The 27293-nt window shown below is 33.7% G+C and overlaps 3 protein-coding genes across 4 annotated transcripts in view; all 3 read right to left on the reverse strand.

Annotated features, from left to right (window-relative positions):
• LOC126726397 (uncharacterized) overlaps positions 1 to 27293 on the reverse strand; it is a 99688-nt gene that overhangs the window by 43429 nt on the left and 28966 nt on the right. The gene's annotated exons all lie outside the window — the stretch shown is intronic.
• On the reverse strand, positions 337 to 9150 carry LOC126726394 (protein MEI2-like 5). Of its 2 annotated transcripts, none has more exons than XM_050431647.1 (13): positions 8858 to 9150; positions 6735 to 6777; positions 6502 to 6609; positions 6002 to 6423; positions 4551 to 4709; positions 4340 to 4456; positions 4080 to 4231; positions 3220 to 3311; positions 2177 to 3137; positions 1988 to 2072; positions 1797 to 1865; positions 1391 to 1570; positions 337 to 1132 (listed from the first exon to the last, which is right to left on the reverse strand). In XM_050431647.1, exons 2-13 carry the CDS (start codon positions 6763 to 6765, stop codon positions 1004 to 1006), a joined length of 2505 nt encoding a protein of 834 aa, XP_050287604.1. In that variant the 5' UTR covers positions 6766 to 6777; positions 8858 to 9150; the 3' UTR covers positions 337 to 1003. The 2 variants fall into 2 exon arrangements, with proteins under 2 accessions (XP_050287604.1, XP_050287603.1); XM_050431646.1 differs by having other exon boundaries at positions 6502 to 6645.
• LOC126726395 (uncharacterized) lies at positions 18407 to 26554 on the reverse strand. Its single transcript, XM_050431649.1, has 10 exons — positions 26304 to 26554; positions 25006 to 25142; positions 24763 to 24897; positions 23757 to 23867; positions 22750 to 23034; positions 22137 to 22336; positions 21112 to 21409; positions 20546 to 20656; positions 19758 to 19949; positions 18407 to 18783 (listed from the first exon to the last, which is right to left on the reverse strand). Exons 1-10 carry the CDS (start codon positions 26488 to 26490, stop codon positions 18436 to 18438), a joined length of 2004 nt encoding a protein of 667 aa, XP_050287606.1. The 5' UTR covers positions 26491 to 26554; the 3' UTR covers positions 18407 to 18435.

Consider the following 27293-nt stretch of genomic DNA (forward strand, 5'->3'; position numbering starts at 1 on the left):
AATAAATGAATACTGTAACTGCACAATTGAGAGACAATATTTAACTAGCTGCTGAGTTGCCAATACAGACAACTTCATTTGACTAACCCGTCAGCATCGAAAATTAAGTTGATGTGATTTACTAAACATCATGTATAGCCTGACCAGTATATCGGTTGAAGGCTTCATAAAACAAGGTGAATTACTAATTTCAGTACAGTTTAGACAGTAATGGCTCTACCCCTGCAATATTTCTTCCAAATGCTGCACAAAATAGTTTGGAACCATTCAAAAGCCACCTAAAAGATGTTGGGAGTTTCCCACATCTGGATTTAAGTCACCTCCAGTATTTAAGAGTTTACAGAAATAGTTATGCCAATTATAAACCATGCCCCTCAAAACAACAAAATCTGGAGCGAGTAGCACCACAATCAGTACAATCTCATGTTTCAAATACAACATGCGAATTTCCATTGCAAGAATACCAAATACAAAGGATTGAGCAAAAGAAGAAAAAAAAAAAAAAAATCTGTTCTGTCTCCCCCACTATACAATTTTGTGCCCCATGTTAAATCACAAAACCCTCAAAAACCTCCACCCTTGATACACATATATCCATATAAACATCATATTTGCAGATTTAATTTATCCAACACCCAATTACAAAAACAAAAACGAGCCCAAAATGAAAAGAGAGTGGAGAAATCATGGCACAACTGATACTGCATTTGCCAACTCAGATAGTTATGTTTACTCATATGCTTCAACTTTGCTTCTCCCTCGTATATCAAGCCAGTGATCTGCAATGCATATCACCAAAATGCTCCTACAGGCTACAGCTTCTTCCAGAGCTTTCTAGCAAAATTATATAATACTAGGATACAAAATCTCCATACCTCCTTTTCCTTTCCCCTATTAATAGGATTCATTTCTTCCTAAAATTTATACACTTGATTATATACGGCAAAGTTAGCATTCCCAGCCACCATCAATTTGGGCTGAGCACAATCTGCATTAAATACTGTTAACAATTCTCAGGCCCCTCACCAGGGCCAACCTTTGTCGGGCTTCCTGAAGAATCAACCAAGTGTGACTCATTTGGGGTAAGGACCTGGATGTTCAAACTGCTGGAGGGAAGATGTTCTTGAATGATCTATACATAAACCATGTGAATAAAAAATCAACAAAAGCCATGACCTTGACCAATTAGACCACACTGTTAGTGCTTATTCAAATTGATTTACAGACAATTGTCTATTGAAGTCATATCGATAAACATAAGACAAAGATACGACAAGGAAATTCCAGCATGCTTGAAATTTCTGAAACTTAAAGATATCCATCATTGAGACTAATATCACCACAATCAAGCTTAATCCACTAGCATGTTATGCAGTTAAAGCTTTATTACCTGATCACCAGCCTCTGAACCCTCTGAGTGAAAGAGAATTGGACGGCATCGCTTGTCTTCATTCATCAAGCTTGAATTCTGGAAATGGGTCACAAGGGCAGCCTTACCCTGGATTCGAGCATATGCCAAGGAAGCAACTTTCTCACTATTAAACTTCTCCCACTTCTTTCCGTTAAACGCCTGCATAAAATTAGAAACATTAAATTAGATCTACAATTTGTCTTTCAGTACATTATTAACCCGGAAGCCCCTTTCACTTTATAACATGCAAGGACCTCATCAGTTGCTAAGCCAAAACTAACATTTATGAGGTCAGGGATAAGGTTTGACTCAAAATAGCAGGCAACTAAGAGAACCCAAGGAACTGATCCAAAGAAAAAATACACTTCAGCATTAAAAATAAAACCTCAAAGAATGGAATAATGTGAGAAGGAGACAGCATATTGATAAATGCGTAGCCCACATTGCATTTATTCTGCACCAACAAAAAGAAATGCCAATCAGTTCCAACTGAAGAAGAATTAATGGCTAAACATACAAATACAAACTAGAAAGAATTGTTGAAGCTTCTCCTTCACTATCACCATATATAATTACCTTGAAATCAATTGGTAGATAGAGAAAATCATAAGTACCCCTGTGGTTTTCATCAATAGCAGCTAATAACATTTTTGAGGTGTATCTGTAGAACAGCAATAACAAAAAAATCATCATGACTAGGCTTTCAATAATGCAAATATATGGCTATCTATTCACAAATAACAGAAACATAGAGCTAATTCTTACTTATTTGGGATATTTTTTATCATTAAAGTAGTCCGAGTATCTTCCCCATTTTTAATCTTATCTAAGTCAAGCTGAAACTGTTTCTTGCTATCAACCTGGTTCCCACTATTTTCAACCCTTCTGTTCCGCCCTCGCTCAGTCATGCCCTCCATGCTGGTAGGTGGCAGTCCAGGGTAAGGACCATTACCTAAAAATACAGGGCTAAGCCTTGGCGAGGACCGTATCCTGAAACTTGATGAACCATTTTCAGACATGCTCCCAGGTATATTAATGCCAGGGTTAATTGCAGCACGAGCACCCATATTTACCATAAAATTTCCATCATTAGGACCCAAGCCCATGCCTCCATAAGCTACAGGATTCACAAATGAAGTTTCTGGTGACTCTGGGAAGAAACCGAAGTGCCTCTCAAACGGAACACCAGAAGGAGCAGATCCAACATGATGATGGTGAAGTGGCTGGGACGAGCCAAGCAAAGAGCCATGCCGACCCGAGAATGGAAAGGCATGGCCCTTTCCATTAGATGTATATGGATGTCCCACAGATGGTCTTGGCCAAGCCGAAGAATTGGTGTGCTCTGAGTACAGATTTGGACTTCCCCAAAGAAACTGCTGTCCAGATAATGTTTCAATGCCAGATCCATTTGAAGTAGAAGGGCCAAAAGAGGATATTGTTTGATGGTATTGGCTCAAATTGGGCTCTGGAAATGAATTTGACTGTTGCAAGGCAGCTCCATGTGCTGCATTTGTATTGGTAAACATATGGTCCACATGACCACCCCTTCCTTGGTCCTTGCCAATAGGAGCAACCTTCACAGAGTTTGATAGTTGAGGATGAAGAATTGAAGCCAATCCGGGCAAATTGTTGCTAGTGGTTGGACTCATGGTCCTGAAACCAGGGGATTTACTGATAGTTTGCATAGAACTATGTTCAATAGGGCTGTTATACTGTGCCCAGTTACCTACATTGCATTGACCTCAGTTTGTCAAAGAAATAGAAGTTATAAAAGAAGAAGGAACGAGAAGTCAATAACAGAAGACTACCTGGTGGAGAGCTGGCAATTGGTGAACCCACTGGAGGTCGAAAACTCCGAGATTCATCTTGTTCAAGCTCTTGATTCAGTTGCAACATCAAGCTAAAAAGCATATTCCAATGATAATAAAGCAATATTCAGCCACACAAAAAAACAAACAAAACAAAAAATAAGGGGAAATTAAAAATCAGCTATTAAGAACTTTGAATTTAATAATAAATAGTAGATGAAAAAAAAATTCCACTGATACTTTGCAGGAAACACCAAGAGTGGATACAAAACAGACTACTCTACTCCCATGACAATAATAGTTCTACTAGCAACAATTTCCACTTCCTTACTGTTAACTTGTCTTTTAGGAGGAAGCTTAATGCATCAAGGAATGAATTCTCGCAACATTTTTTTTGATACATAGATAGTTTGGGTGGGAGAATTCGAAACATAAATGTCTCCATTACAAACACTAGGAGGTGCCAACTAGTTGAGCTACAAGACTCTTGACCACAACATCCAAAGACAAGAAACAAAAAGACCAAATAATGTAAATTTCTCTCAAGCAGAGTAGCGGTGGCAAGTCAAAGGGAGAGTTTGATGGTCGACATCTCAGCACAGACAGAGTCAAGTAACGTAAGTTTGCAGTAAATCATGTGCACTCTTTCGTCCCATCAAATACATGGATGTCAGATACCAGAGTTCAACACCAAAAAAATAAAAAATAAAACATTATTTTTGCACACAATTAATTTGCTACCAAAAACAAAGTGAAGAAATATTATTTTTATCAAGTATTAAAATGACTATTACATGAGAATTAATAGTTTTGACAGGTTATATTTAAAATGAAAAAATTAAACATATCAGTGTACGCACTTTCGACGAGCTCCACCAGGGCGACTAGGTTCAAGCTTTATGCGTTTACCAGCTATATCACTTCTATTTAATGACTTAAGTGCTGCTTCTGCGGCCCTAACATCATAAAATTCAATAAACTTATGATGCCTCTTGTGTGGTGTTTCCCTTATCTGCTTTGTACAAAATTACCAAAATGCACAGATGTTAACCATATATGCAAAAAAATATGCCAGTAGAAAATGAGGAAAGGAATAATATAAACAGAGATGAACTATCACCTCTTTGACCTCGCCATAAGCCCCAAATATTTGACGGAGATCTTCATTTGAAACTGATGGATCCAAATTAAAAACTACCAGGGTTCCTTGATTAATATCCTTGTCTGATGGATTATCCTGGTGTAATACAAGGAAAAAAATAGAATCATATGATGATCGAAGTATCAACACCAGAAAAGTAGATTACTTGGAATTGGCATTTATCTTAAACCTTTGGAATTGAGAAGTGGATGTCAAGTTTCCTCCTTCGCAATGGCTTGTTTTGTAATCCACGCATAGCAGTTCGAGCAGCGCGGATATCATAGTAAGATATCATCACAAAACCCCTATGTTTACATGCAGTATACAGAGTTCTGATATCACCATATTGCTACAAAAAGAAACAAAACAATAATAAGAAGAAAGATATTAAAACATGATTTAGCACCATAATTTGTATAGAAAGGATATGAAACCATTAGTATTTAGTTAATAAAGAATAAGAATATATACTGAATTGAATCTCAGAACTCACTGACTAGTTTCTGCACTCAACAATTATTGAGTGTCGGCACAACAATTGAGAAAACCTCTATAATTTAATCGATAAAAGGGAATGAAGGAAACATGCTTCGATAAACTAATGTTGAGTTCCTTCTGGCAGACACTAATAATAAGTTGAGTACTCAAGAAAAACTGCAGTGAAAATATAGATATAAGTTAATTATTTTATTAAAAAAAAAAGAGTTTCATTAATTCACTTTGAATGACAAACTCCCCTTGCCTTATCGTATCCTCCGTGCTTGCAAACTCCCTCACCACCTCGTCCAACACTCACCACCACCTCCATATAAACCCCAGACCTTTGTTCCACCTCCCAGAACCCTATCTCCCCAACAATGAAGGCAAACAGACACTTATATGAGCACAAGTGACTTCCAAATGGTGCAAAGTTTTCCCCAAAAAAAAAATGCACTCCTGAAAGGCTGAAAGCTAATCAATTTCTGCACCCAAAAACCTTACCCTAGTCCTTGTAAAATTGACGCCAAGATCAGTTATAAGCTCTTAATTAACTACTTATTCATAAGAATGTATTCTATAAGCCAGACACTATTTACTTCATATTATACAAAAACAAAACAAGGCAATGCCCTCCTTAGCATTTGAAACCAGGATGTGCATGAAGTTGTACAAAAAACACTAGAAAACCATGTGAAACATTGATACAGGTCGAGAATATAAACAAGTGCATTACTAGGAATGAAGAAAGGTAAAACCTATTGATCACAGACCACAGTCTTTTTTTTCTTGTTCTTTTTTTTTTTTCTCTTTACTTGTTGGAGGGAGGTGGAGGAGCAGGGAACATGATTAGGAGATATTTCTCAAATTTCGTTCAAATGGTTCAAACCTCAAGCATTATAGATGCCACAAGAATTCAAACAAAAACAAACTTAAGCAATGAAATCAAGAAAGTGACATAGTAAAGAAATTAACAATGTTTCGTGTGAAACGTCAACTTCTTTCTTGGATGAATATGTAAATCATCAAATTTTATCCATGAAGCATATCCACCTGTGCATTTGCAGTTGTAAATCGACAAAAGAAGCTGTCCCAAATCACATGATAAAACAAAAATGTATTCTACAGATTATACTAAGAGGATCTTGGCATAACTCTAATTACCTCAAAGAGAGTTTTTAGTTCTGAATCCTCAACATTACTATTAATATTCCGAACAAATAATGTTCTCGAAGGATGTTCACCATATGGGTGTTCTCCAGCAACAGCTCCCACGCCATTTGGAACAGCATAGGGAGGCATCCCATTCCCAACACCATCAGATAAATTTATCTTTGACATACCCATGCTCAAGTTCTCCTGTAGATCAGTTTCCAATTCCATACCTCCTCCACTACCAAAAAGATCATAATCTTCCAAGTCCTCCAGTGAACCAGGCAACCCACTTAGGTCAAAATCATCCATTATGCCAGCTAAAAGTTCATCCTCGTCATCAGGAAGAAAGCTTCCAATTGCATGAGTTTCAGGATCTTCAAGTGAATCATCACCAATAGATTGACATCCATGCTCTGTTTCATTCAAGTTCACTGCATGTTGGACAAATCAAGTAAGAATTCATGCAATGAAACGGCATACAAAATCTATAAGAAATCTCCAGCACCTACATTTTTCATGAGGAAGAACAGGCAATGAGCTTGAAAAAAGGCTAGCATCACTAGAGGCATGGTAGGAATCAGATCCAGATATGACCCCCCACGCACCATTGCCTGCATCTTTAGGAACATTTATTGGTGGAATCTTAGTAAGACCTATCAAAAGAAGCTCATAAGACTTGTCCATCAGAATTTTATGCCATCTACTCCCCACATAACACAATGGACATTTTTTAGAAAATTACCTGAAGATGAATGGTTTGGAAACTGCTTCATTGCATCACCTTTCTGATTAAAAAATGACAACATATGTGAGAATCAACTTCTGCAGTGGTAAGGTATTTGAAAGAAAGAGAAAAGTTGTGTGCATCAGAATGATAAGTAAATTATTACTGTGAATGGCTGGTAAGATAATATCTTATTTGCTCTGGGGAATGAAGGTCATCACAAGAAGAGGACCCATCCCCTTCCGCTCACCCCAAGGGGCCAAAACTTACTTATCTTATAATAAAAAATCACAAAAAGCAGCCACATACATGATGAACTCTTGTACTCAAGCACCATGACAAATAGCAGCACACTTAGAGAGCCATAAAACTTGAAAAATAAGAAAACTATGGAAATTCAGGTTATGACAGACTAGAAAAGATAAATTAATAGATCTTATAAACTTCAGGGCTCATACAAAATGCAAATTCCAAACATAAATTGTTGACAAGCTAAGGAGAAAAAAGATATGAAAAGACTGTAAAGAGCTCAATCCTAGATGGCTGGCTTCACTATTTATTCATGTTAGTAACAAAATAAAGTTACATGATTGCCTTTCCTTGCATATAACGCCCAACATTGTCCAAATAGATCCACCTATTATTAAATAAGTATAGGCAGCTTTATTCATGATACTGCCCCTGGTAAAAAAGGGTCATGGTGCATGTTAGTAACAAAATAAAGTTACATGATTGCCATTCCTTACTTATAACACCCAAAAATATCCAAAAAGATCCACTGAGTATTAAATAATTTTAGGCAGCTTCATTCATGACATTGCCCCCAGTAAAAAAGGGTCATGGTGCACATTCTAAACCTTAATAACAAAAACCACTGGAACTTCAACTGCAACAAAAGCAACCCTTGCAATACAGCAATTAGCCTAAGAGTCATCCATTCACGCATCCATATCATACAGTTCAAAGCAGTGCTGCTTTGCTATAACACATAAAACAAATCCAAGCATAACTTTCAAAACATTTCTTAAGAGTGAATCACTTAAGTCTGTGCAAGGATGCAGCGTATCAAACTAGGTTCGCAATTCTAGCTCTAAACTAAACACTCAAAAGTTCTTATTTCTGCTGCATAGTTAACTTTCATTCATCAGGACACATAACAAATTCATAAAACACCTAGGTGCAGAGCTAGGAGTTTGAGCATTCATCAAGATACCAAAAACTCTTCGGATCAACTAAAAGCTTTGCGCCGGTGCACTCTTTTTGATTGGTCAAGGTGTTGGGGTAGTTCCTTGTCTCTCTTAGACTAGCCATTTGATTTCTGTACTTTTGTTTTCATTGCTACTTTGTGTTCATCATCGTGAATTCAAAAATTTTACTATTTTTTTTATCAATAAAACTGCACTATAAGTACCTATCAAAAATAGAACTCCTATGTGCCCCTTTACTACAGCTTATTATTTGGGTTTTTGAAAATGGGATTCTAGGAAAAAGTGAAATTTAAAAAGGTTGTACTTTGAAACTTCTCCCATACCCCGCAAAAGTGTGAACTTTGTACACTGGCTACGACCATATGCAAAATGTTCCGAATTGAAGCATCCTATACACAAAAAATAACTACAAAAGATATAACTAATAAAAGTCACAGATGATTAAGTCTAATCCATACATATTCAAATGATATTAACAATTTAACATACTTTCCCACACAAAAAAATAATTAAAAAAAAAAAACTTCACCCAAAAAAAAAAAAAAACCCATAATTACAGAAAAATAAATACATGAGTGTCTAAGTTAAACAATTATAGTAAAGAGAGAGAGAGAGAGAGAGAGAGAGAGAGGGATGAAGCAGTGAGGTTCAAAGTTTAACAAATTACTATACGGAACAGTAAAATTTTCCATTCGAACCAAACAGGTTAAGCAAAAAAAAGAAACCCAAAACTCAAAACAAAATTAACCAATTAAACTCCACACAATCACTATCCAAACACTAATTTTGCGAAAAAGAATTCGATCAAACCCAGTAAAAAACCATTCACACCAATACAATTTCGCATTACGCTAAGCTACCAAACAAAAAAAGTAAAAGAAACACAGAGAGAGAGAGACAGAGACAGAGACAGAGACAGAGAGAGTAATTTACCACAAACTCAGCGAACAAACCCTAGAGCTTCACAGAAGAGAGAGAGAGAGAGAGACTCTTCACGATCACAGAGCGAGAGAGAGAGAGAGAGAGAGAGAGAGAGAGAGAGATATGCTACTCTTTGTTAGTACTTAGTTCTAGCTTTCTCTCTCTATAAGCCCAAATGGTAATGCAATTTTTTTTGTTAGAGAGAAAGAAACTATGATTGGATGAAAGAAGTGAAAAAAGAGCAGAGAATGATTGAGAGAGAGAGAAAGAGAGAGAGAGTTTGGTTTCTTTCTTTCTTAGAATGTGGGCTGATTCATTCATTCAACTCTATTTAAATTGCTTTTGGTGTCCAAAATTTTTAATACTATCCTCTCTCTTTTTGTAAAATAATTATTTTTAGTACTATTAGTATTAGTTTTATTAATTAATTAATTAATTAATAATTTTTTGAAATTTGAAAATTTTGAAGCTTTGTGAAATAATTGGAATGATAGTAATAGGTACTACTATTTGGATAAATGATCCATATCCAAAAAATTTGACCTTGATAGTGATCTTAATTTACTATATTGACTAATTTGTATTTGGGGGTGGAATGGATAATTGTAATTTTGACCCAAAAAAAAGGACCAAAATGGGTATTTGGTTTTTGTTGCTTAAGAGGATAATGACGAGTCACATCAGCCAATCCGAGTTCTTTTTAAGGAATTTTTTTAGACAACCAGCTTAGCATGATGATGCAATTACTCCATTTATTTAGGATTACGATTCCAGATCAGTAATGCTAGAACTGTGTATAATTACCCAATTTTACTGAAACTCGTCACGTAATGAGTTGAAATAGTATAAGTGTGGTGGTAGGTTTATATCGGTTTACATATTTATCACTTATAACTTATTATATGTTGAATTATTATAAAAGTTGTATAATTTTATGTGGTTTTAGTATTTTTCAATTTAAATTTTGATAAGTTTTTTTTTTTTACGAAATATACATTTATAAGATGAAAACAGAAATTTAAAAAAAAAAATTTGCACGACAAGACACCGACATGGGACAAATTCTCCATTATCAATATGAAGCATAGAAAATCTGAGTTCATGTGCTTTTTGTTTATAGTGGTATGTTTGGTTACTATCAATGGTTAATTTTCTCAACAACCTGGTTTGCATTATTGCCCGAAAACAAAAAAACAAATTTTTTTTAGATTTGGAAAGTCCACCAAGTTTGCATAAGAGATCACACTTTTTCTACAAAAATTTGAAGACATAGAAAAGTATCACCTTTGCTTCCCAATTTCGGTGTCTCAACCTGATAACAAGGAGCAAACTTCATAAAATGGATCTCATAAATTGAACTTCTATCATATCTATTAAAAATAAATAAAGGCAATTCAAATGAATATATGTGATTTGATATTCTTTGATCATTCAAAACTATTATATCAATCTCAATACTTTGAGACTAAAAAAACTATAGAGTAGAAATTCGGGCTTAAGAATATGTTTTCAACTTTTTTTTTTTTTTTTCATTTTATGAAGGTTGTTACATATAATTAGGGCATCAATTACCCTAATGATATGTAATATAAACAACAAACAAATTTGTATTGCAATATAAACAAGAATTACATCAACATAGATGAGTACCCCACCACCACTAAGCTCCAAGCAGTTTTTTTTTGTTTTTTAACACTTATATGCACCTAATTTATATTTAAATATGAGATGTGCTATGTCTATAATATTTTCACAACACTTTCACAACAAATTATAGGTTATTACTTGTTTTAGTTTAAACCTTATCACGAACATTACTTTTTTGCCCACTGGTAACAGCAACTAACAACTTGTCACTTATGATATGTTGTAAAAGTATTGTCAAAATGTTGTGGATATAGCATTTCTCTTCAAATATATGTCTGCTTTATTATTTTGCTAGATGTAATCACACACAAAAGTATACATTTTATTATTTTGCTAGGTCATTCACTCATTTGTCAAATTAAAACATCTAGATCCATCACATTATGTCTCAACTAACCTAATAATTATAAGACTTTTAAATATATGTATATATAATCAAAGTTATTGTAGAATCAAAATTTTATCGCAATTTCAATCATCATTTTGCAACTCAATTACATACACGATTTAGATGCATACACTTCGTTACAAGTTATTATGAGACTGTTAGTATTAGATGATAATTCTGAAATCATGTAATAATCATTCATAGAGTTATTGTTTATAAAATAAATGACAATTTATACTTTTTTCACCCTAATCTATCACCCCAAGTACACCTAATCCCTCTAAACTATCAAAAAACACAACTGACCCCCCAAAGTTATATCTTTGTTTCAATGTACCCCTACTGTTTGTTTTGATGTTAAGTCTAGCAGAATTTAATATTAAAAAACCAATTTACATCTCTCCAACAAACAGACTAGACTGTAACAATGCTAAATTTAAACCTCTTCCAATTTGCAACTTATAGCTAGGGATAAATTGGTTTTTCAATGCTAAATTACATTAGAGTTAATAACAAAACAAACTGTAGGGGGATAAGTGTAACGTATTTTTGGAATTAGGAAGTTGATTGTGCATTGTGATAGTTCATAGTAATTGGGGTGATAGTTTATGGTGGAAAAGTAAATTTCCCCTAAAATCAATTATATTCTAGGTTGTAACACGTGCTTATGTACAGAAATATTCAGCAATTGTGATGATGAGATGATCTTACTTTGGTAAGTGAGGCTGTCATCTTGCTTGGCACCAGAATTAAGAAAAATAAATTGAACACGTGAAACAATTTTAGATAACAATTAGAAATTATTTTGGATTTTGATTGTACTTCTTATATGTGTGTGTGTGTGTGTGTGATTCTATAAGTTTATTACCAATATCGGGCAATGCCCAGGCCTTCAACTAAATTATATGAAAATATAAGGGGTCACAAACTAATAGTATCAATACATTAATGATATGAATAAAGTCAGGGGACACAAAATTTTCACTAATTTGTTTTATATTAGTTAAATTAACATATTGTAATTGATGCAGAAAAAAAAAATTATATGTTATAGTACAATCTTGTAAAAGTGATGTTGCATCACTTATAACTTGACACCTATAAGTTATGAAGAACTATCATGTCCCCTCAAAAAAAAAAAAAAAAAAAAATCACAAATTCACCTTGCAAGTTCTAACAACTTCTCAATAGTCTATTTTATACCATGTAAATAACTTTGCATCTCTTTCTTATCTTCTTCACTCAAACCTGAGAGAAATGAAAAGATGACAATCAAACTTCACCAATCGCACAGGACAATCAGAGACGATGCCACGTTCAAGCTAGGGTGGTCACAGGACCACCCTGACCTGGGAAATTTTATATATATATATATAATAATTTAAAATTTTTATATTTGCCCGCCCTTTGAACAAAGGTTGTGACCACCCTGAAATTCTGCTTCTCCTTCTTGTTCTCCTCCTCCTTCTTCTTCGTTCTACATTTCTGTAAGGACACAATTTGTAACGACCCAAAATGATACTGGGTTCGCACGTAAATAGGCCCAAACAATATCATTTATAGAGCGTGGGTTTGAAAGGCTAGGCCTTGGTCACAAGACAGTGGTTTTCCGTGGTGTTCATACATAATTAAATCGTGTTCGCTCTAGGAGTCTTTCTCCTGGAGGCGGGCTGGGAGGCTTTGGTTTTTAGTCATTTTTCCCAGCCTCTTTTTTGGTGCATTAACTTTCACGTTATATAGTCCTTCTTGGTTGATCTTAACCCTCCGCTTGTTGATCAGGCAGGTGCCTACTTTTGTACTCGTCCCATCAGCTGTCACTCCTTGCTTTCTGTTAGTTGCGATGATCAAAGTCACCCTGTCCAGGCGTCTTTTCTCATTAACATGGTCAGGACGCTGGCGGGTGACTTTGATCATCGCAACTAACAGGCGAAGGGGACGCATTTACCCTGAACCAGTTTCGCACCGTACCCCCACGTGGGTCCCATTCTACTTGCATCTCCTTCAGGAGGCTTTTTGGGGGCAGCCATCATCGAGACGTTGCTCTTCCCCTTGAAGTCCTGGAGTGCCGAGGACAGGGTCATCCCCGACTGTTCCACTCGACACTTCGGCCTTTCCCCATTCGTCTTCGGCAAATACCTTTCTCGGCACGGGCCCCGGGCTCTAATAGAGCGTGGGCCAGATCATAAGTTCTCTGGCCCCACAATTTCCTTTGCAAATCTTTTTAGTTTTTGTAATTCTTGAGTTGTCTGCCCACTTCAACTTTATTGCATAGTTTTGTGTAATATTATTTTTAGTTTTGTTAGCCTTCACATGGCTAGTGCATGACTAGTACAAGTAGTATTTGAAAAGGAAGCTGAAATTCAGCTTTTTATTGACTTTAAGCCTCCTGCCTCCACGTTATCATCTTCTTTTCTTCTCTTTTCTTTTTCTTTTTTTTTTTAATTCAGCTTATGTCTTTTTTTCTTTCTTTCATTATTAAATACATTTTAATCTTATTATATTTTAAAGATTGTTAATTTGTTTTTTGGGCTTAAAGATTGACATACTAATTGAAACATGACTTATAATTTTAAGACCCTTAATAATTTATATGAGTTTTAATCAATATTATATATACATATTTATAATAATGACAATTTAGTAATATTATGTGCACCAAAATATTTTGTTTTAATAGACAAACCGAAATGGGAGCCTTGAGTCTGCTTTGGGCAATTGGGGTAATGGACTAGCTGACTAGTGGTAATAAAGTAAGTAAACAAATAATTATTAAAGGAAAAAAAAAAAAAAAAAAAAAAAAAAAAAAAAAAAAAAAACCTATGCAATTGTAAGGCAATGGGGTGAGGCATTGTATTTACTAGTTTAGAATTTACATGGTGGTAATGGGGTGTGTGCTAGACTGTTAGTGGTCAATAAAGAAAAATAATGAAACAACTAAACAACAAAAATTTATGTTGGATTAAATTGTTAATAGAGTCTTGCTATGGATATAATAATAATTAATATTTTTATTATATCAAGAAATAATATTTCAATTGAACTTATAGTTTATTGTTTATTTTTTTAGCTAGTATTATGGACAAATATTTGATACGAAAATCATGTACCCAAGATTCATCTCCTACCCAAAATATTATAGACAAATATTTTTTTATTATCAGTATATAAAATTCTCTATTTATTAAATTGTTTAATTTAAATTTCTAAAGGACCACCCTGAAAAAAATTTCTGGAGCTGCCACTGAGGACAATCACATTAGTCTTCACCTAGTCCATTTGATTGGCCTCACCCTCCTCACAATAGCCATGCATCACCTTCCACTCCATCCCTTTCTCCACCAATGGCCATGGTCTACAACCACCTCTCCAAGGCTGTGAAGACCAATATCAAACACAACTCAACAACTTCAATTTACGATTCCTCAAAGTATAGGTCGCACCACCTGGTCTTGTAATTTTTTAGTAGTATAAAACACTTTTTTTTTCTAGTATAAGTATGATTGATATCCCACATATGAAGATTATGAGGAGGAACAATGGATTTTTTTGGCCATGGGAAGAGAAAATGCAATATTCCTCACGTTTGGAATGGGCGGTATTGGACAAAAGCAAGTAAACTTGAATCCCTTAATCTCTATTGATGAAAAGAAAGATAACTATCAAACCCTAAACCTTCTATTTAAAATGAAAAAAAAAAAAAGTAATTATGTTGTAAATTAAATGCTCAACAACAAAAACAACAAAGAATTTTTTGAAAGAATATGATGCCTATCGAGTGGCGATGTTAATTCATGGAGAATGTGTGAGAGTATGGGCAAGGGCAACAAATAAATAATAGGGAACACTACTTCCTTGGCTTTTTCTTTAACTAGTTTTCCTTCTTCCCATGCTAGAATGCTAGAACCCTAAAATGTCTCTCTTTTTTTTATTATAAATTTGTTTGGAAAAACAATTTCATATAATTGTTTCACTCTACTCGTATTTTGAGTTTTTAAAAATAATTTCATGCAATATGTGCAAAATGAATGGTAAACCCTTTGTACGTTTTAAATTTGGCCTCACGTATAAGCCCCCTTTTTTAAAGTAAATCAATGATACTCTATGCAGGTTGAGGACCAGATGGATCAATTATTTGTACTAGTATACACTTCATGTATATACATTGGTATAATTACGATAATGGATTGTATATATTCATAGTATTATATAAAATAATAATAAATTTGGAAATTTTTTTTTTTTGCGAAGCTTAGATTGAGGGTGTCCAAGCAACCCAAACACCTGACCAAACTGCCTAGACCTACCTATTCGTCACCTAATCCGATAACTCTAGCTGTCGATGGTGGGTCTCAGCCTTTAAAACCTGAGTCTAGCTGGTCAAGTGGCGGGTTTTCTCCTCTAAAACTCGAGCCACCCTACCCGACCAACTAGCACTTTAAATCAACCCTCCTCTGCTCAAATATTCTCAGATTCGGTGACCTTTAGCTAAAATCTGATAATGTTTGGTACTCCTCAACTCATATTCGACAACATTTTGCCCTCCCCTACTCTGATCTGACCAAGTTTTGCTCTCTCCTTCGCCTACCGCCGCTCCTTTATCGATTTTGATCGAATTGACTGGTCGTTTTCTAGAGCCTGATTTGACTTGACTTGTGGTAATTGATGGTCAGTGGTAGGTCTCGTCTTAAGCGGGTCGGGCCCAAATCTAACTTGACTTCTTCCACCTGACTTAAGCAGTTCAGATTTAGATTGAGTCCAAAACCGACCCGTGGACAACCTTAGTTTAGAATAGATGAATGAATTTGCATGTAAATATAACCATACATTATTACAACATAATTGAACAAACACTTAACATGTATTTAAATTTTAAAAACACTCGGCATCAAATTATAGGATAATTAAAGAATATTTGACACAAAATTAGAATCTAATTTGGATTATTGATTGGACTTTCTTTGAACTTCCATTCCAATATGAAATGGTTTATAGGTGCATCACATTTAATTAGGAAACTTTGTATCTCTTAAGAAATTATGTACTTCTTATATATTTTATATCTTTCTCTTCTCTAAAAAAAAACGCTAAAGAAACTTGTGTGATCGAATCTTACCATCCCAAATATTTAATTTGGACTGATTTGATATTAGTAAACAGCTAACCACAGTTCTTAATGTAGAACCAAACCAACTCGAATTCAAGTTTTGAGCCATAATTTATAGCAGCAACCATCAAAGTTCAATTATACGGATAATAACCATAAAAATTAAAAATTATATGGATAATACTCTTTTATTTTTGCTAAACGTATGGATAATACTCTTTGTTGCTAGTCATCATATGAAACTAATGATGTCAGGAGTGATGTGTGAGATAAATCTTGTTTCCTATATCCACGCCAAAGATGCAGGTATTAAACCTTTTTTTTTATATAATTTAAAAAAAAAAGATTATTATAATTTTTTTCATACGTGTATCTTTGTTTGTTTGTTGTTGGCTGGGAGTAAATAAGTCTTCAAAAGATAAAATGGAAGCTTTTTATTTATACTAGGAATATTCCATTAATTCACTTAGCTTTCACACTTTGCACATTTTACACCTTCTAATCTCAAAAAATTCCACGGTACCGGAATCAAGAAAATTGAGTACTTACAAAATTAGTATTATATAAAAAGACTAACGTATTAGTTTATGAAAAGAATTTGTTAATTTATTGAAAAAACTAAAAGACTTAATATCTTTTATAATATTTACTAAAAGACTAATTATATGATTCTCAAAAATAAAATAAAATTGAGTACTTAAAAAAATTATCTATATATCATATCATATCATATACTATATAATAAAAGTTGGGTTTAGACGTCGTAATTGCACCAAGTAGCTTCACCAAATTGAAGAAATTTTTTTAGATTAAAAAAAAACATTTAAAACCAACTAATATTAGATTAACATTAGATTTTTTGTTCCTGTCAACTTCTAATTACAAAGACCAACAAAAACTAATTAGATAAACCCAATCCGAATCAAATATTACTCCCAAAACTAATTAGATAAAACAAGAATACAAAAACTTCTAATTAAAATGAATTAAAAGGACAAAAAAAAAAAACTAATTATATGAAGACTAAGTCGCATAAAACATAAAAAATAAAATAAAAAACAGAATGGAGAAGATGAATTTGATCACAATTGAAATTTTATTTGCATCAAATACCACTTCCAAATATTAATATTTTACTATTATATATTGACTCCTTTAATTTTCAAACTAAGTCTCTCTCTCTCTCTCGATTTTTTTTTTTAAAAAAAATCTTTCTCTCCCTCTCCTAGAAGCTGTTTGTCTAATAATAAAGAGCGCAATTATCAGAAGTAGATATCATAAATTGAAACTCTATTAAAAAAAGAGTTTAATAGGCTAGTTTATTATTAAAGGTAGCTAAAATAGTCTATCAGATATAAAGCATGTTATCCAGGAAATCACATCATGCATAGCAGCATACGGGTACGTTCTAAACTGAATGCATGAAACATGTCTTATTTTTTTTTGCTGAATGAAACATGTCTTCTTCTCACGTGGCTTCTCACCATGTATTAAATCTTAGGATGTTGGTTCACAAATTATTTTTTTAAAAAAGAAAAAAACTTATGATTTGCTTTAATATAATCTGGCCAACTGGAAACAATATATGCAGTTTTAATTAAACTTCATTCTCAACCAAAAAAATAAATAAATAAAGAATTAATTATTATTATTATTTTTTTTTAAAGTTCAACTTCAACATTTGACTATAAATATATTTTTTTAAATGCTAATTTTAAATATGACTATTTCAGATGCACATTCCCTCCAAAAATAAGTTTTTAATATTTTGGCACTTTGACATTTTTGTCTTTTTCCAATTATAAAATTTCAAAAGCAACAACAAAAAATAAGGGGGAAGAAAAATAGAAGTCAGAACCTCAAGGTTTCTATGTAAAACACGAAACTCGCCTGAAATTTTAAATGCAACTCTTATAAGTTATAGCCTCATATAATATTGCATTATGTGTAAACTATCAAACATTTGTAAAAATAGACCATGAGTTATACGTGATGACACATGTTTACATTACTTTTACGTAAATCATTATCAAAGGAGGACTTGTGTTACACTCAAATCCTCTAAAGGATCACAACTAATGGTTTACACATAAAACAATATCTTATAGGAATTAATTGTTGTGAAATCCACAGTGGTATTTAGTAGTATATTCTTCCCAAAGAGATTTACAAACCCAACAAAACAAGATGGATGAACAAACATTTGATTAACTTTTTAGAAAACTAAAAGAGAAAAAGGAAAAACATAAGAACCAACAGTTTATTCTGCATATAACCCATTTATTCCACAGCGCCAGAGATTGATTTAACTCATTTTAATTCTGTATGTTATCTCTTCATAAATAATGAAAATATAAGGCTTCCTATACTTCACAACAAGAAGAAAAAAAGCTAATGATATGATTTGTTGTAACGCGAGACAGAAGTTTGTAAATTTAATTTATCAATATATTACTCTGTGATCTCCATTATACAAACCTTTTCAGAAGAACAGGCATTCAAGGAACTGTAAATTGTACAACAAAGCTCAAATGAGTTGGGGGATGAGGGTGTAACATCAACCCACTCTTTGTCAATCAACTCAACATGTGAATTTGGCTTTGGGAGTACAAAGAACTGGAGCTTATTGATCCATTTCATCAACTTCTTTATAAAGTTCATTGAGAATATCATGTCAAAATTTCCCTCAAAATTTTCTACATCTTTTGATATTTGGATACCAATATCTGCTTCACGTGAATTAACAAATCCAAGAAGAAGTGGGTTGGCACCGATGCCTCTTTGACTGATACTGCATATCTGCAACAACATAAAGCATCAATAAATCAATTGAAGTATGATACTAGGAAAGTTTAAGAGGCAGATGGGAAAGCACACCACACGAGAAATATTACATGATATGATATGTAGCCATACCACAAATTCCGATTGTCTCAAGGCAACATGTAAGAGTAGAACATCCAAATTAATAAATTGATATTCCCTTCAGCACAAGGTTTCATATTTATATCACCCGAGTCACCAACCAACATGACCAAGGGTACAGACTTTGACAAGGGAAACCTATTACTTCATCAAAAGTTCAAGGTTATTTTCTCAACTGTTCTAATATTTCGCAATTTGACAAACAATAATAAACACAGTAGTTTGGGTTTTTTATTTTGATAAGCAGCTACATAGGGTTTTTGATTTGCACTGAGTCATAATAAAAGGGCTGACCATATAAATGGTGCATATCATTTTCAAGATACGGATTTTTTCTCTCCATGCACATATAAACAGAACTTAAAACAATGCATGTGCACATCCTTTGTTATACCATTCATAGGAAAATGTTTATATAAATTATATGGTTACACGTGTTGGTGGTTGAATGTTAGACGCTAAAGAAGAGAGAATCCATGAAAAGCATGTAACTTTAGCAATATAAATTTTATAAACCCCTAGACATTACAGTAGCCTGAAGGAAGTTAGATGCATACATGACATTTTCACAATTCATAAGTATTTCTTCTGTGCTTTCAGCAACAGAGAAAAGGGCAGAAAATAATATTTAGAGAGAGAGAGAGAGATTACTCCACAAAAAGCAAATTCTAGAAATTATATCCCATTTTATATCTGACTTGGGAAAAGTTATGGATCCCAATATGACGATGTGCTACACTACAGGGGTAGTGTTCCCCCGCCTAATGAAGCAGTCTTAAAGAACTTAACAACAGGCTAGGGTAGCATAGTTGCAACACACAATCTGAACAATGCAATGAATGTCTAACCTCAACGTACTCCACACCAATTTCGCTAAGATTATCAGGAATGTTGTGTGATGAAAGCAAGCTGATAACTCCACCAGAACCAACAGGTGATTGGAGTATTTCCCATGGAGATTTCATCAAAATTTTATGCTTTTTCTGCTCTTCCAGTGAACTGCTAACAACCGGAAGCATCTCTTCTTCCAGAAACCAGACCTATGAGAGAAATAGAACATATAAAGGACAAGTATGCAGCATATTGAAAACAGATCATTAATATTAGAAGAAATGTGATTTATTGCTGTCAATATGGATGTCTTAGACAACAAAGATACATTCTATATACAAGTAGGACAGCTATCTCTTTTTTTTTTTTCCCCTCCATAAATATCAAACATTCGTAATATTTAAGGAGGTCACGGGATCCTCGACTCTAGCACAACATTAGATTGAACCACACACACCATGGTGGTTCAAGGCCATGCCACAAAAGGTCGTCAAAAGCTGTCAAGAGTATTATTGAAATACTGTAGTTTTGAGAATCTAAAATATAGAGATGCCTTATAATGTCATAATCTTGGATATTTATCAAACTTAAGCTGCTTAACATTGGCTCTCCATGTTAACATATAACCATATCCTCATTAACTTAAGTAACAATAGAAACAACTGACATAGTTCCATGATTTTAAAACATTCAAATTTCCTAAACCAAAATGAAAATGATACTCTCAATATACAATTTAGTTCATTCCTAGAGCAGCAAATCTCAAAATAAAAGAGGTATTCTTCATGTGGCTGTAAATGCTGACCTTTTGTGAGTCAAACGCAAAGTAATCGTTCTCTAAGAACAGCTTTTTTAGAGTTTGGATTCCATGAGCTGAGCAAACCAAAATCAAGGGCATAGATGCACGGTCTTCTATCTGTAAAGGACACAGTTCATTAGATTATGTTGAATAAAATTCTTTAAACAATACCACAAATTTTATTTTATTTTTTAAAATTCAAAACAAAATAGTTACATTAGTAGAGAACTAAGAACAAATTGATCAAATTCTAATTTTAGTGCTAAAAATTGGTTTTATTTTCACATTAACCCATTTAAAGATAGTGTTGGTTTGAGAGCTCTGTCAGTTGGGTCTCCAACAATTGCTCTCCAGATTTTTCATATGAAGTACTAATAGCCTTCCTATTATATAATATAAGACCCCTTCACATACAGTAAATAACTCAACAGACAGGACCTGAAGTGATCATAAATTGGTAACAAACACCACTATAAGAAAGAACTTATGATTAAAAGATTCTTCCATCCTTATAAAATCTGATTAGAAAAGATCAAAATTTAAATAATAAAAAACTAAAAATGAGTAAAAACCTTTACAAATCTCTGATCATCACTAAGCAATGTCTGAATGAGGGAAGATGGTGAAGTCTCAAAGCTTTCAAAGTCAACCAGATCAGGGTCATAGCCCCATCCTTGCCTTTCACTTTCATTCACAACTAAAACAATGGCTGATTTTCCTTTAGACAGGAGATGGAGTCCCTTTTCTCGAAAAGTTGAATTCGTACCCGGCTTTTCTTTACTTGCACAAGAAGTGAGGCATTCCTCTGATATTTTCAGAGTACTTGTTAGCTTGGCTTCTGTGGCTCTGAACAACTCAGTTACATTCCATCTGATTCAAGATGTAAGATGAAAGTAATAGGTTCAACACTTATGACAGAGTAGACAAATGAAAACACCCTTGGTCCTACAAATTGTAATGAACTAGCAACTATATCAATTATTTCCAAATATTGAAGCAATTCAGAGAGGACGGGGAAGATTCTCACAATGTGTAAAATATGGGGTGGGTAATCACGGTCAAGTATGATTTTGGCTTGATCCTTAGTGTGGGGATACTATTTTGAAGGATTCTTCCCGGTGCTGTTCAGTATAGCTCAAAATAAAGAGGCCATGGTGGCGGATAACATGAATTGGCAAAATGAGGTTCGTAATTGAAATGTACCATTTTAGAGATATGTACTTTTGATTGATTTTTGTTTTGCCCTTAGTATACTGCCTGTGTACTAAGGGTTTTTTGTATTTTTCATATTTATCTGAATGAAGCATTATTACTTATCAAAGAAAAAAAGACTGAATTAACCAATCAACCAGGCATGCAAACAAAGAAGAGTTTAAATAACTCTACTCAATCAAAGGCGTCACACAGGTAATAGATTATTTCAACCAGGCAAATCACAGGATTGTCGTGTTAGAAATGACTAATATGATGAAATAATTATAGAACAGCTTAGTTCCCATGAACTCCAAATCAAATATGAAAGATCAACATTAACATCAACTCCTACATAAATCTAATGATCTACTAACAAAATGTGTTTAGTTCATATCAACTTCACCTCTTAGAGGGTATCTCAATATTTTGTAATGCCAGTTGCAGCAAATTGGAATTGACACCAACAATCTGATCAGCAAGCAAGCTCCTTTGGGCTTTCTCCCCAAATCTAAACCCATGAAATACATGTTGTTGCTCCATTTCACATAATTTCTTTTTTGCTGTTATGAGGTGCCTTTGGAACTTTTTCCTTTCCTTCCATTCCTAAAATATATCAAAAGATGAATGACCTTAATTGTACACAAACCAAAGTGTGCAAGTATATGAGAAAAAAGGAACAAATAATCTACATTGGATCAAGCACCATAGCGCCATTTAATGCAAAATAATATGATTGTTGATTTGTAGGTTATTGATAGTGGCAAACGCAAAAGTATATACGCAGCAATTTAAAATATAGAGTATCATTTCAACCCACTCCCCACCCCCCCCCCCCCCCCCAAAACTCTTTTTTTTTCCCCCAAAACCCCTAAAATAAAATGATAACCACAAAAGAAGCCTAGTAAATATCATGTAACATGGAAATAATGATTGCATGTATCTAATCTTCAGATGAAGTTGATATCAACCAATAACTTTAATGAATCAATAGTAGAATACAAAAGAGTATGCCTCACAAGCTGCCGCCTTTCTTTCTTGGACCTCTCATCCAAACGTAAATTTAACTCGAGAAGTCCCTTGGGAGGTGTAATCTGCATTTCTCTTCTATTTATGTCAACATATGGAACTATTGCTTCAACAAATGGTACCCAGATTAGGTGATCAGAAACGCGTGTTTCTGTTGTCTTTAGCTCTCCGGTTTTAGGCAGCAATTTGACAGATGAATCAAGCTTAACATGTAGGAGATCACTTGCCCCACTGTTGTAAACGTTAACAACAGTTCCCACAGATTCACCAGTTTCCTGAAAGGAGCACAATTGATGACTTGAAAAAACCATGGCTTTCCAAAGGTGACAGATTAAAAAAAAGGAGGTTGGGGGGGGGGGGGGGGAAGAGATTAGCCAAAAAAATATAGAAGAGAATGTTTTTTTTAAATGAAAGGATACACAGTAGTATCAGACTAAACATCATAATGAATATGTGCACACCCACACACATATATAACATGTAAAAAATCATCTTTTAAACACTATAGAAGATCACACCTTGTTGATTGTATCACAAACCAAAAACAATCCCAAATTCCAAGTTATATGTGGAAGAAACCTTTGTCCTACTACTTCTCAGAACAAACATTTTGGACTAATAATGGTTAAGTGATTAAATCACCATTTCCTAACAGCTTAATCTTTTGGGACCTCAGTAATTTATTTTGGTATTAGAACAAGTGATCTTTAGTTCAAGCCTCGTCTCCACTCTACTCCCCATTTAAAAAGTTAAAAATCTCACCTGTTGGACCCAATTTTTTAATAGGGAGTTTGGATCCACATGTGAGGGGGAACATTAGAATAATGATTAAGTGATTAAATTCACAATTCCCTAATAGATTAAGCTTTTGAGACAATCAGTAATTTATCACCCCACACACACGCACACAAAAAAAAAAAAAAAAAAAAAAAAAAAAAACCCACCTTATTAAAAGCACACGAAAATGTATCTTCCAAACATCATAATAAGCACAAACCTTAAGAACAACTCTCATGCCAACAAGATCAGGAGTATAAAATTCGCCTTCATCCAATTCTGGCCTGTCTTCTTCTCTCACGAGTAAAGTAGAACCAACAAGCTGCTTAGCCTGAACATATTTCAAAACTCAGAAGAACAGGCATGCATGTTAATATTAACAATAAAGAAAAGGCATGCATGTTAATATGATAAAACAAGTCACCACTACATGAATACTGTGAGTGTCTAAAAGTACCATTTTTTTAATAAAAATTACCAAAACTTTCTTTAATTAAAAAAGTACCAAAATTTTAAGTTTTCATAACAAAAAGAGCAAGAATCTTGGAAAGAATATCATGGCTGACCCGAAGCACTTGGGATAGGCTTTATTGAGTCAAGTTGAGTTTGATTAGAAAGAAGCTTATTAGAATGAAGCCAGGTAAGTTCAGAATCTTAAAGGGACTTCCTCCTTCTATAGAAGCTTGAATAACACAATGCATACTTACACCATCCAAGTTGAAAGTTGCTCTAAGCTTCTACAAAACCTTTCCATGAAACTGAACACAACATATAGATTCTTGATTTGAAAAAGATTCAGTCTTTCTGTAAATATACTAATAATCAAGTTTCCACTTGACGCAGTTGTTTCTTTTTTCTTTTTTTCTTTCATAACTTAGAAGTTCAATGATTATTAAGTTATTAACCCATAATTTTTTTTAATCAAAGCAAATAACTTCCAACAGTTTTGAATAAATGTACTGAGGGAAGAGTAAGAGTAAAATTCAACAATCTAACGGATCCAAATTGGTTTTTACTAATATTTCTCAGAAGAAGGCTCAAAATTGTATCTATTCCTCATTTCAAACAGATTGCAAAATTTCATCAAGAGTCCTCTAAACAAGGTCATCCAAATACCCTGCTATACATATTCAATAATAGAAGCACACAAACTAAGAGAAGTGAATGTGAGTATATATTAGCACACAAGCAACGCAAGAAAAAAAAATTCCTAGAAAAAAGCTCACCTGGTCCACCGTGTCAATTCCTCTTAATTTAAGTATCCAACTCTTCTGACCAGTGTGTCCTCTTCCCTCTACCAGCTCAACTTCCCGAACTGTTTCATCACTTGAAACTCTTTGCTTCAACCATCTTATCCCAGGCTAAGATAATAGTAATTATTATTTATAATATATTTATACAGAATATTCAATGACAAGTGACCATATCAAAGGTTCCAGAAGTATTCTGAAAAATAATATTTGTTTTACCTTAGAGAATCGCAATTCAGGAAAACCAGTGCTGGTTTTGACACGAATCTCTCCTTCAAGTCCATGAACATTAGATATATATCCAATTTCAACAAATCCAGATTCAGTCTTGGAGGTTTCCAATGTCTCTTGAGTAGCTGAAGTGGGAAACAAACAATAAAATAAACCCGTTATATCATTGACTATTTCAAACTCATCATGGGATTTGAATTTTGATCTGAACAAACTTTTAGTAGCTGAAGCGGAATTGTAGACAATAACATTATAGCACCAAAATTGCATTAGGAAACCAAAAAAACAAAAACAAAAAAAAGGTACTCGAAAACCATCAATGGCAATAATATTTCTATAAGCATTGCATACATATCTAAAATGGATAAGTTCTATATTAGATTTACTAATTTAAACAATGTCTCAAAAGAGTTGAGATGGTCAAGTGAAATAAATCAGAATTCACAAACTCAAGACACAAAAAAAACCACATGGGTCATAATACATGTTCTTTGTAGTCTACAAAGCACGCAGTGGAAAAAGCCACAAATAAATGAAATAATAGACAAAAGCTAAAATAATCAATCCCCTCAAAAGAACAGTTTCATGAACAATAAATGTGTTACAAGAAAGACCTTTAAGTCTAAACAAACAATGCCACAAAACCAGCACAAAATAGACCAAAGAATCCAAATCAATCAGGAAAATTCATTTAAGTAACGTGTCCAATCGCAAAGAGTTCTGAACAATCTTGCTGATTTGAATTTATTTGCGTTTTTTGGGTAGTTAAAGCTGAATATAAACAAACTATAATTCAAGCCCATCATACCAATTTGTACCAATAAGAGGATTTTCCCATTCCAAACTTTTTTTTTTTAGAGATAATTTCAACCTATGGCAATGCTCCTGACAACTGCACTTTATCATCAAACCAAGACATCAATTTTTTTTTTTTTTTTGTAGGCAGGAAATTGAACCCAAAATCTCAGATTTTACTCAACTAGAACCCACTTTCCCATTCCAAACATGAAAAACTTTGACACAATCATTTAATAAGCTTCCACCACATAGATAACAGACCAAACAAGATTCTTAATTTATGTGACATTTTGAAGTATTCTACATAGTAATTATCAAAAAAAGAGTATTCTAAATACAGCAGTGAATGTTCAACAAAACTTTAAAACACAGCCAATTCACAAACACAACAGAATATTGTTCCAACTTAAACACACAAATAACTAGAACAATAAAGCAAACCCACTATACAAAAGACCATAATAACCCAAAGAGAAGAGGCAAATTACTAGTGGTGCGTGGTGCAGGGATGGCAAGTCGGAAATTTTGCTGGTGTTTGAAGGGCAATTGAACATGGTAGGGACGGGTGGTTCGATTATGGAACGGAGCTCCGATGAGATGACGGGTCGGAATAGAGGTCGGTAAAGAGGGAAGTGGGTTTGAAGAACAGAGAGCTGAAGAAGCTCTCTGCATCATTTTTTTTTTTTTTCGCTTGGTCTGAGATTGGCAGTGTGAGTGTCACTTGCTATTTTCATTTACCACTACTACTAGTTTACATTTTGTACCTTTTTTCTGTTTAGAATTTTGAATTTTCTGAGTGGACAGATTTTTCCTTTTTTCTTTTTATTTTTTGGGTGACAAGAGAAGATTTTTAAAGGATTTTTTTTTTTGTATTTTTTCAGTTTTAGAATAATCTATTTTCTTTTATTACGTCCACTCGTCTACCCTATGTGATAATTACTTGGAAGCTCATTTAAAAAAGATGTCGTGTGCGTTTCGGATGAAATGAAAAATTAAAATTATTTTACTATTAAGTTTATTTTTTCTACTATTTGTAGGCCCTATTGCACTTTTCGACACTATTCATGGACCCTACTGTACTATTTTAACTAATTTTTATATTTATCTACAATACCTTCAACAATAATTTTTCAGTTTTAGCAAAATAAGCGATATCCAAACACATCCTAATTAATAAATTATTTTATTCAAGTTTGGAATTCATTTGTTGTCGAGCGCTCTGAGAAATACTATTATTTTTATTCCCTAATGAAAATAGGATTTCTGTTTAGTAAATGTAAGGAAAATAATTTAAAATAATTATATTAAAATGTTGGATAGATTTAAAAGATTGAGATGGTTGAAATAATATATACCCAACAAGAGACGGCTTGTGCAGTGGTGTCTGAATCCTAATGCGTCTAGTGCACTAATGCATCGAACACAAGCGTAACTCATCATATTATGTAAGAAAAATAATCACAAAAAAATGGTATTTT

Source organism: Quercus robur, chromosome 5 (genome assembly GCF_932294415.1).
Source record: "Quercus robur chromosome 5, dhQueRobu3.1, whole genome shotgun sequence".
Classification (NCBI taxonomy): domain Eukaryota; kingdom Viridiplantae; phylum Streptophyta; class Magnoliopsida; order Fagales; family Fagaceae; genus Quercus; species Quercus robur.

What these genes read in the sequence shown, in the direction of transcription:
- LOC126726394 (XM_050431646.1), bottom strand. Translation starts at nt 6,765, where the DNA reads ATGAAGCAGTTTCCAAACCATTCATCTTCAG. An exon ending in CCTGGTGGAGCTCGTCGAAA is followed by an intron (nt 3,312 to 4,079) that starts GTGCGTACACTG and finishes TATGCTTTTTAG; the next exon opens with CTTGATGTTGCAACTGAATC. An exon ending in ATAAAAAATATCCCAAATAA is followed by an intron (nt 2,073 to 2,176) that starts GTAAGAATTAGC and finishes GCTGTTCTACAG; the next exon opens with ATACACCTCAAAAATGTTAT.
- LOC126726395 (XM_050431649.1), bottom strand. Translation starts at nt 26,490, where the DNA reads ATGATGCAGAGAGCTTCTTCAGCTCTCTGTTCTTCAAACCCACTTCCC. An exon ending in GCATGAGAGTTGTTCTTAAG is followed by an intron (nt 23,035 to 23,756) that starts GTTTGTGCTTAT and finishes TGCTCCTTTCAG; the next exon opens with GAAACTGGTGAATCTGTGGG. An exon ending in AGAAAGAAAGGCGGCAGCTT is followed by an intron (nt 22,337 to 22,749) that starts GTGAGGCATACT and finishes GATATATTTTAG; the next exon opens with GAATGGAAGGAAAGGAAAAA.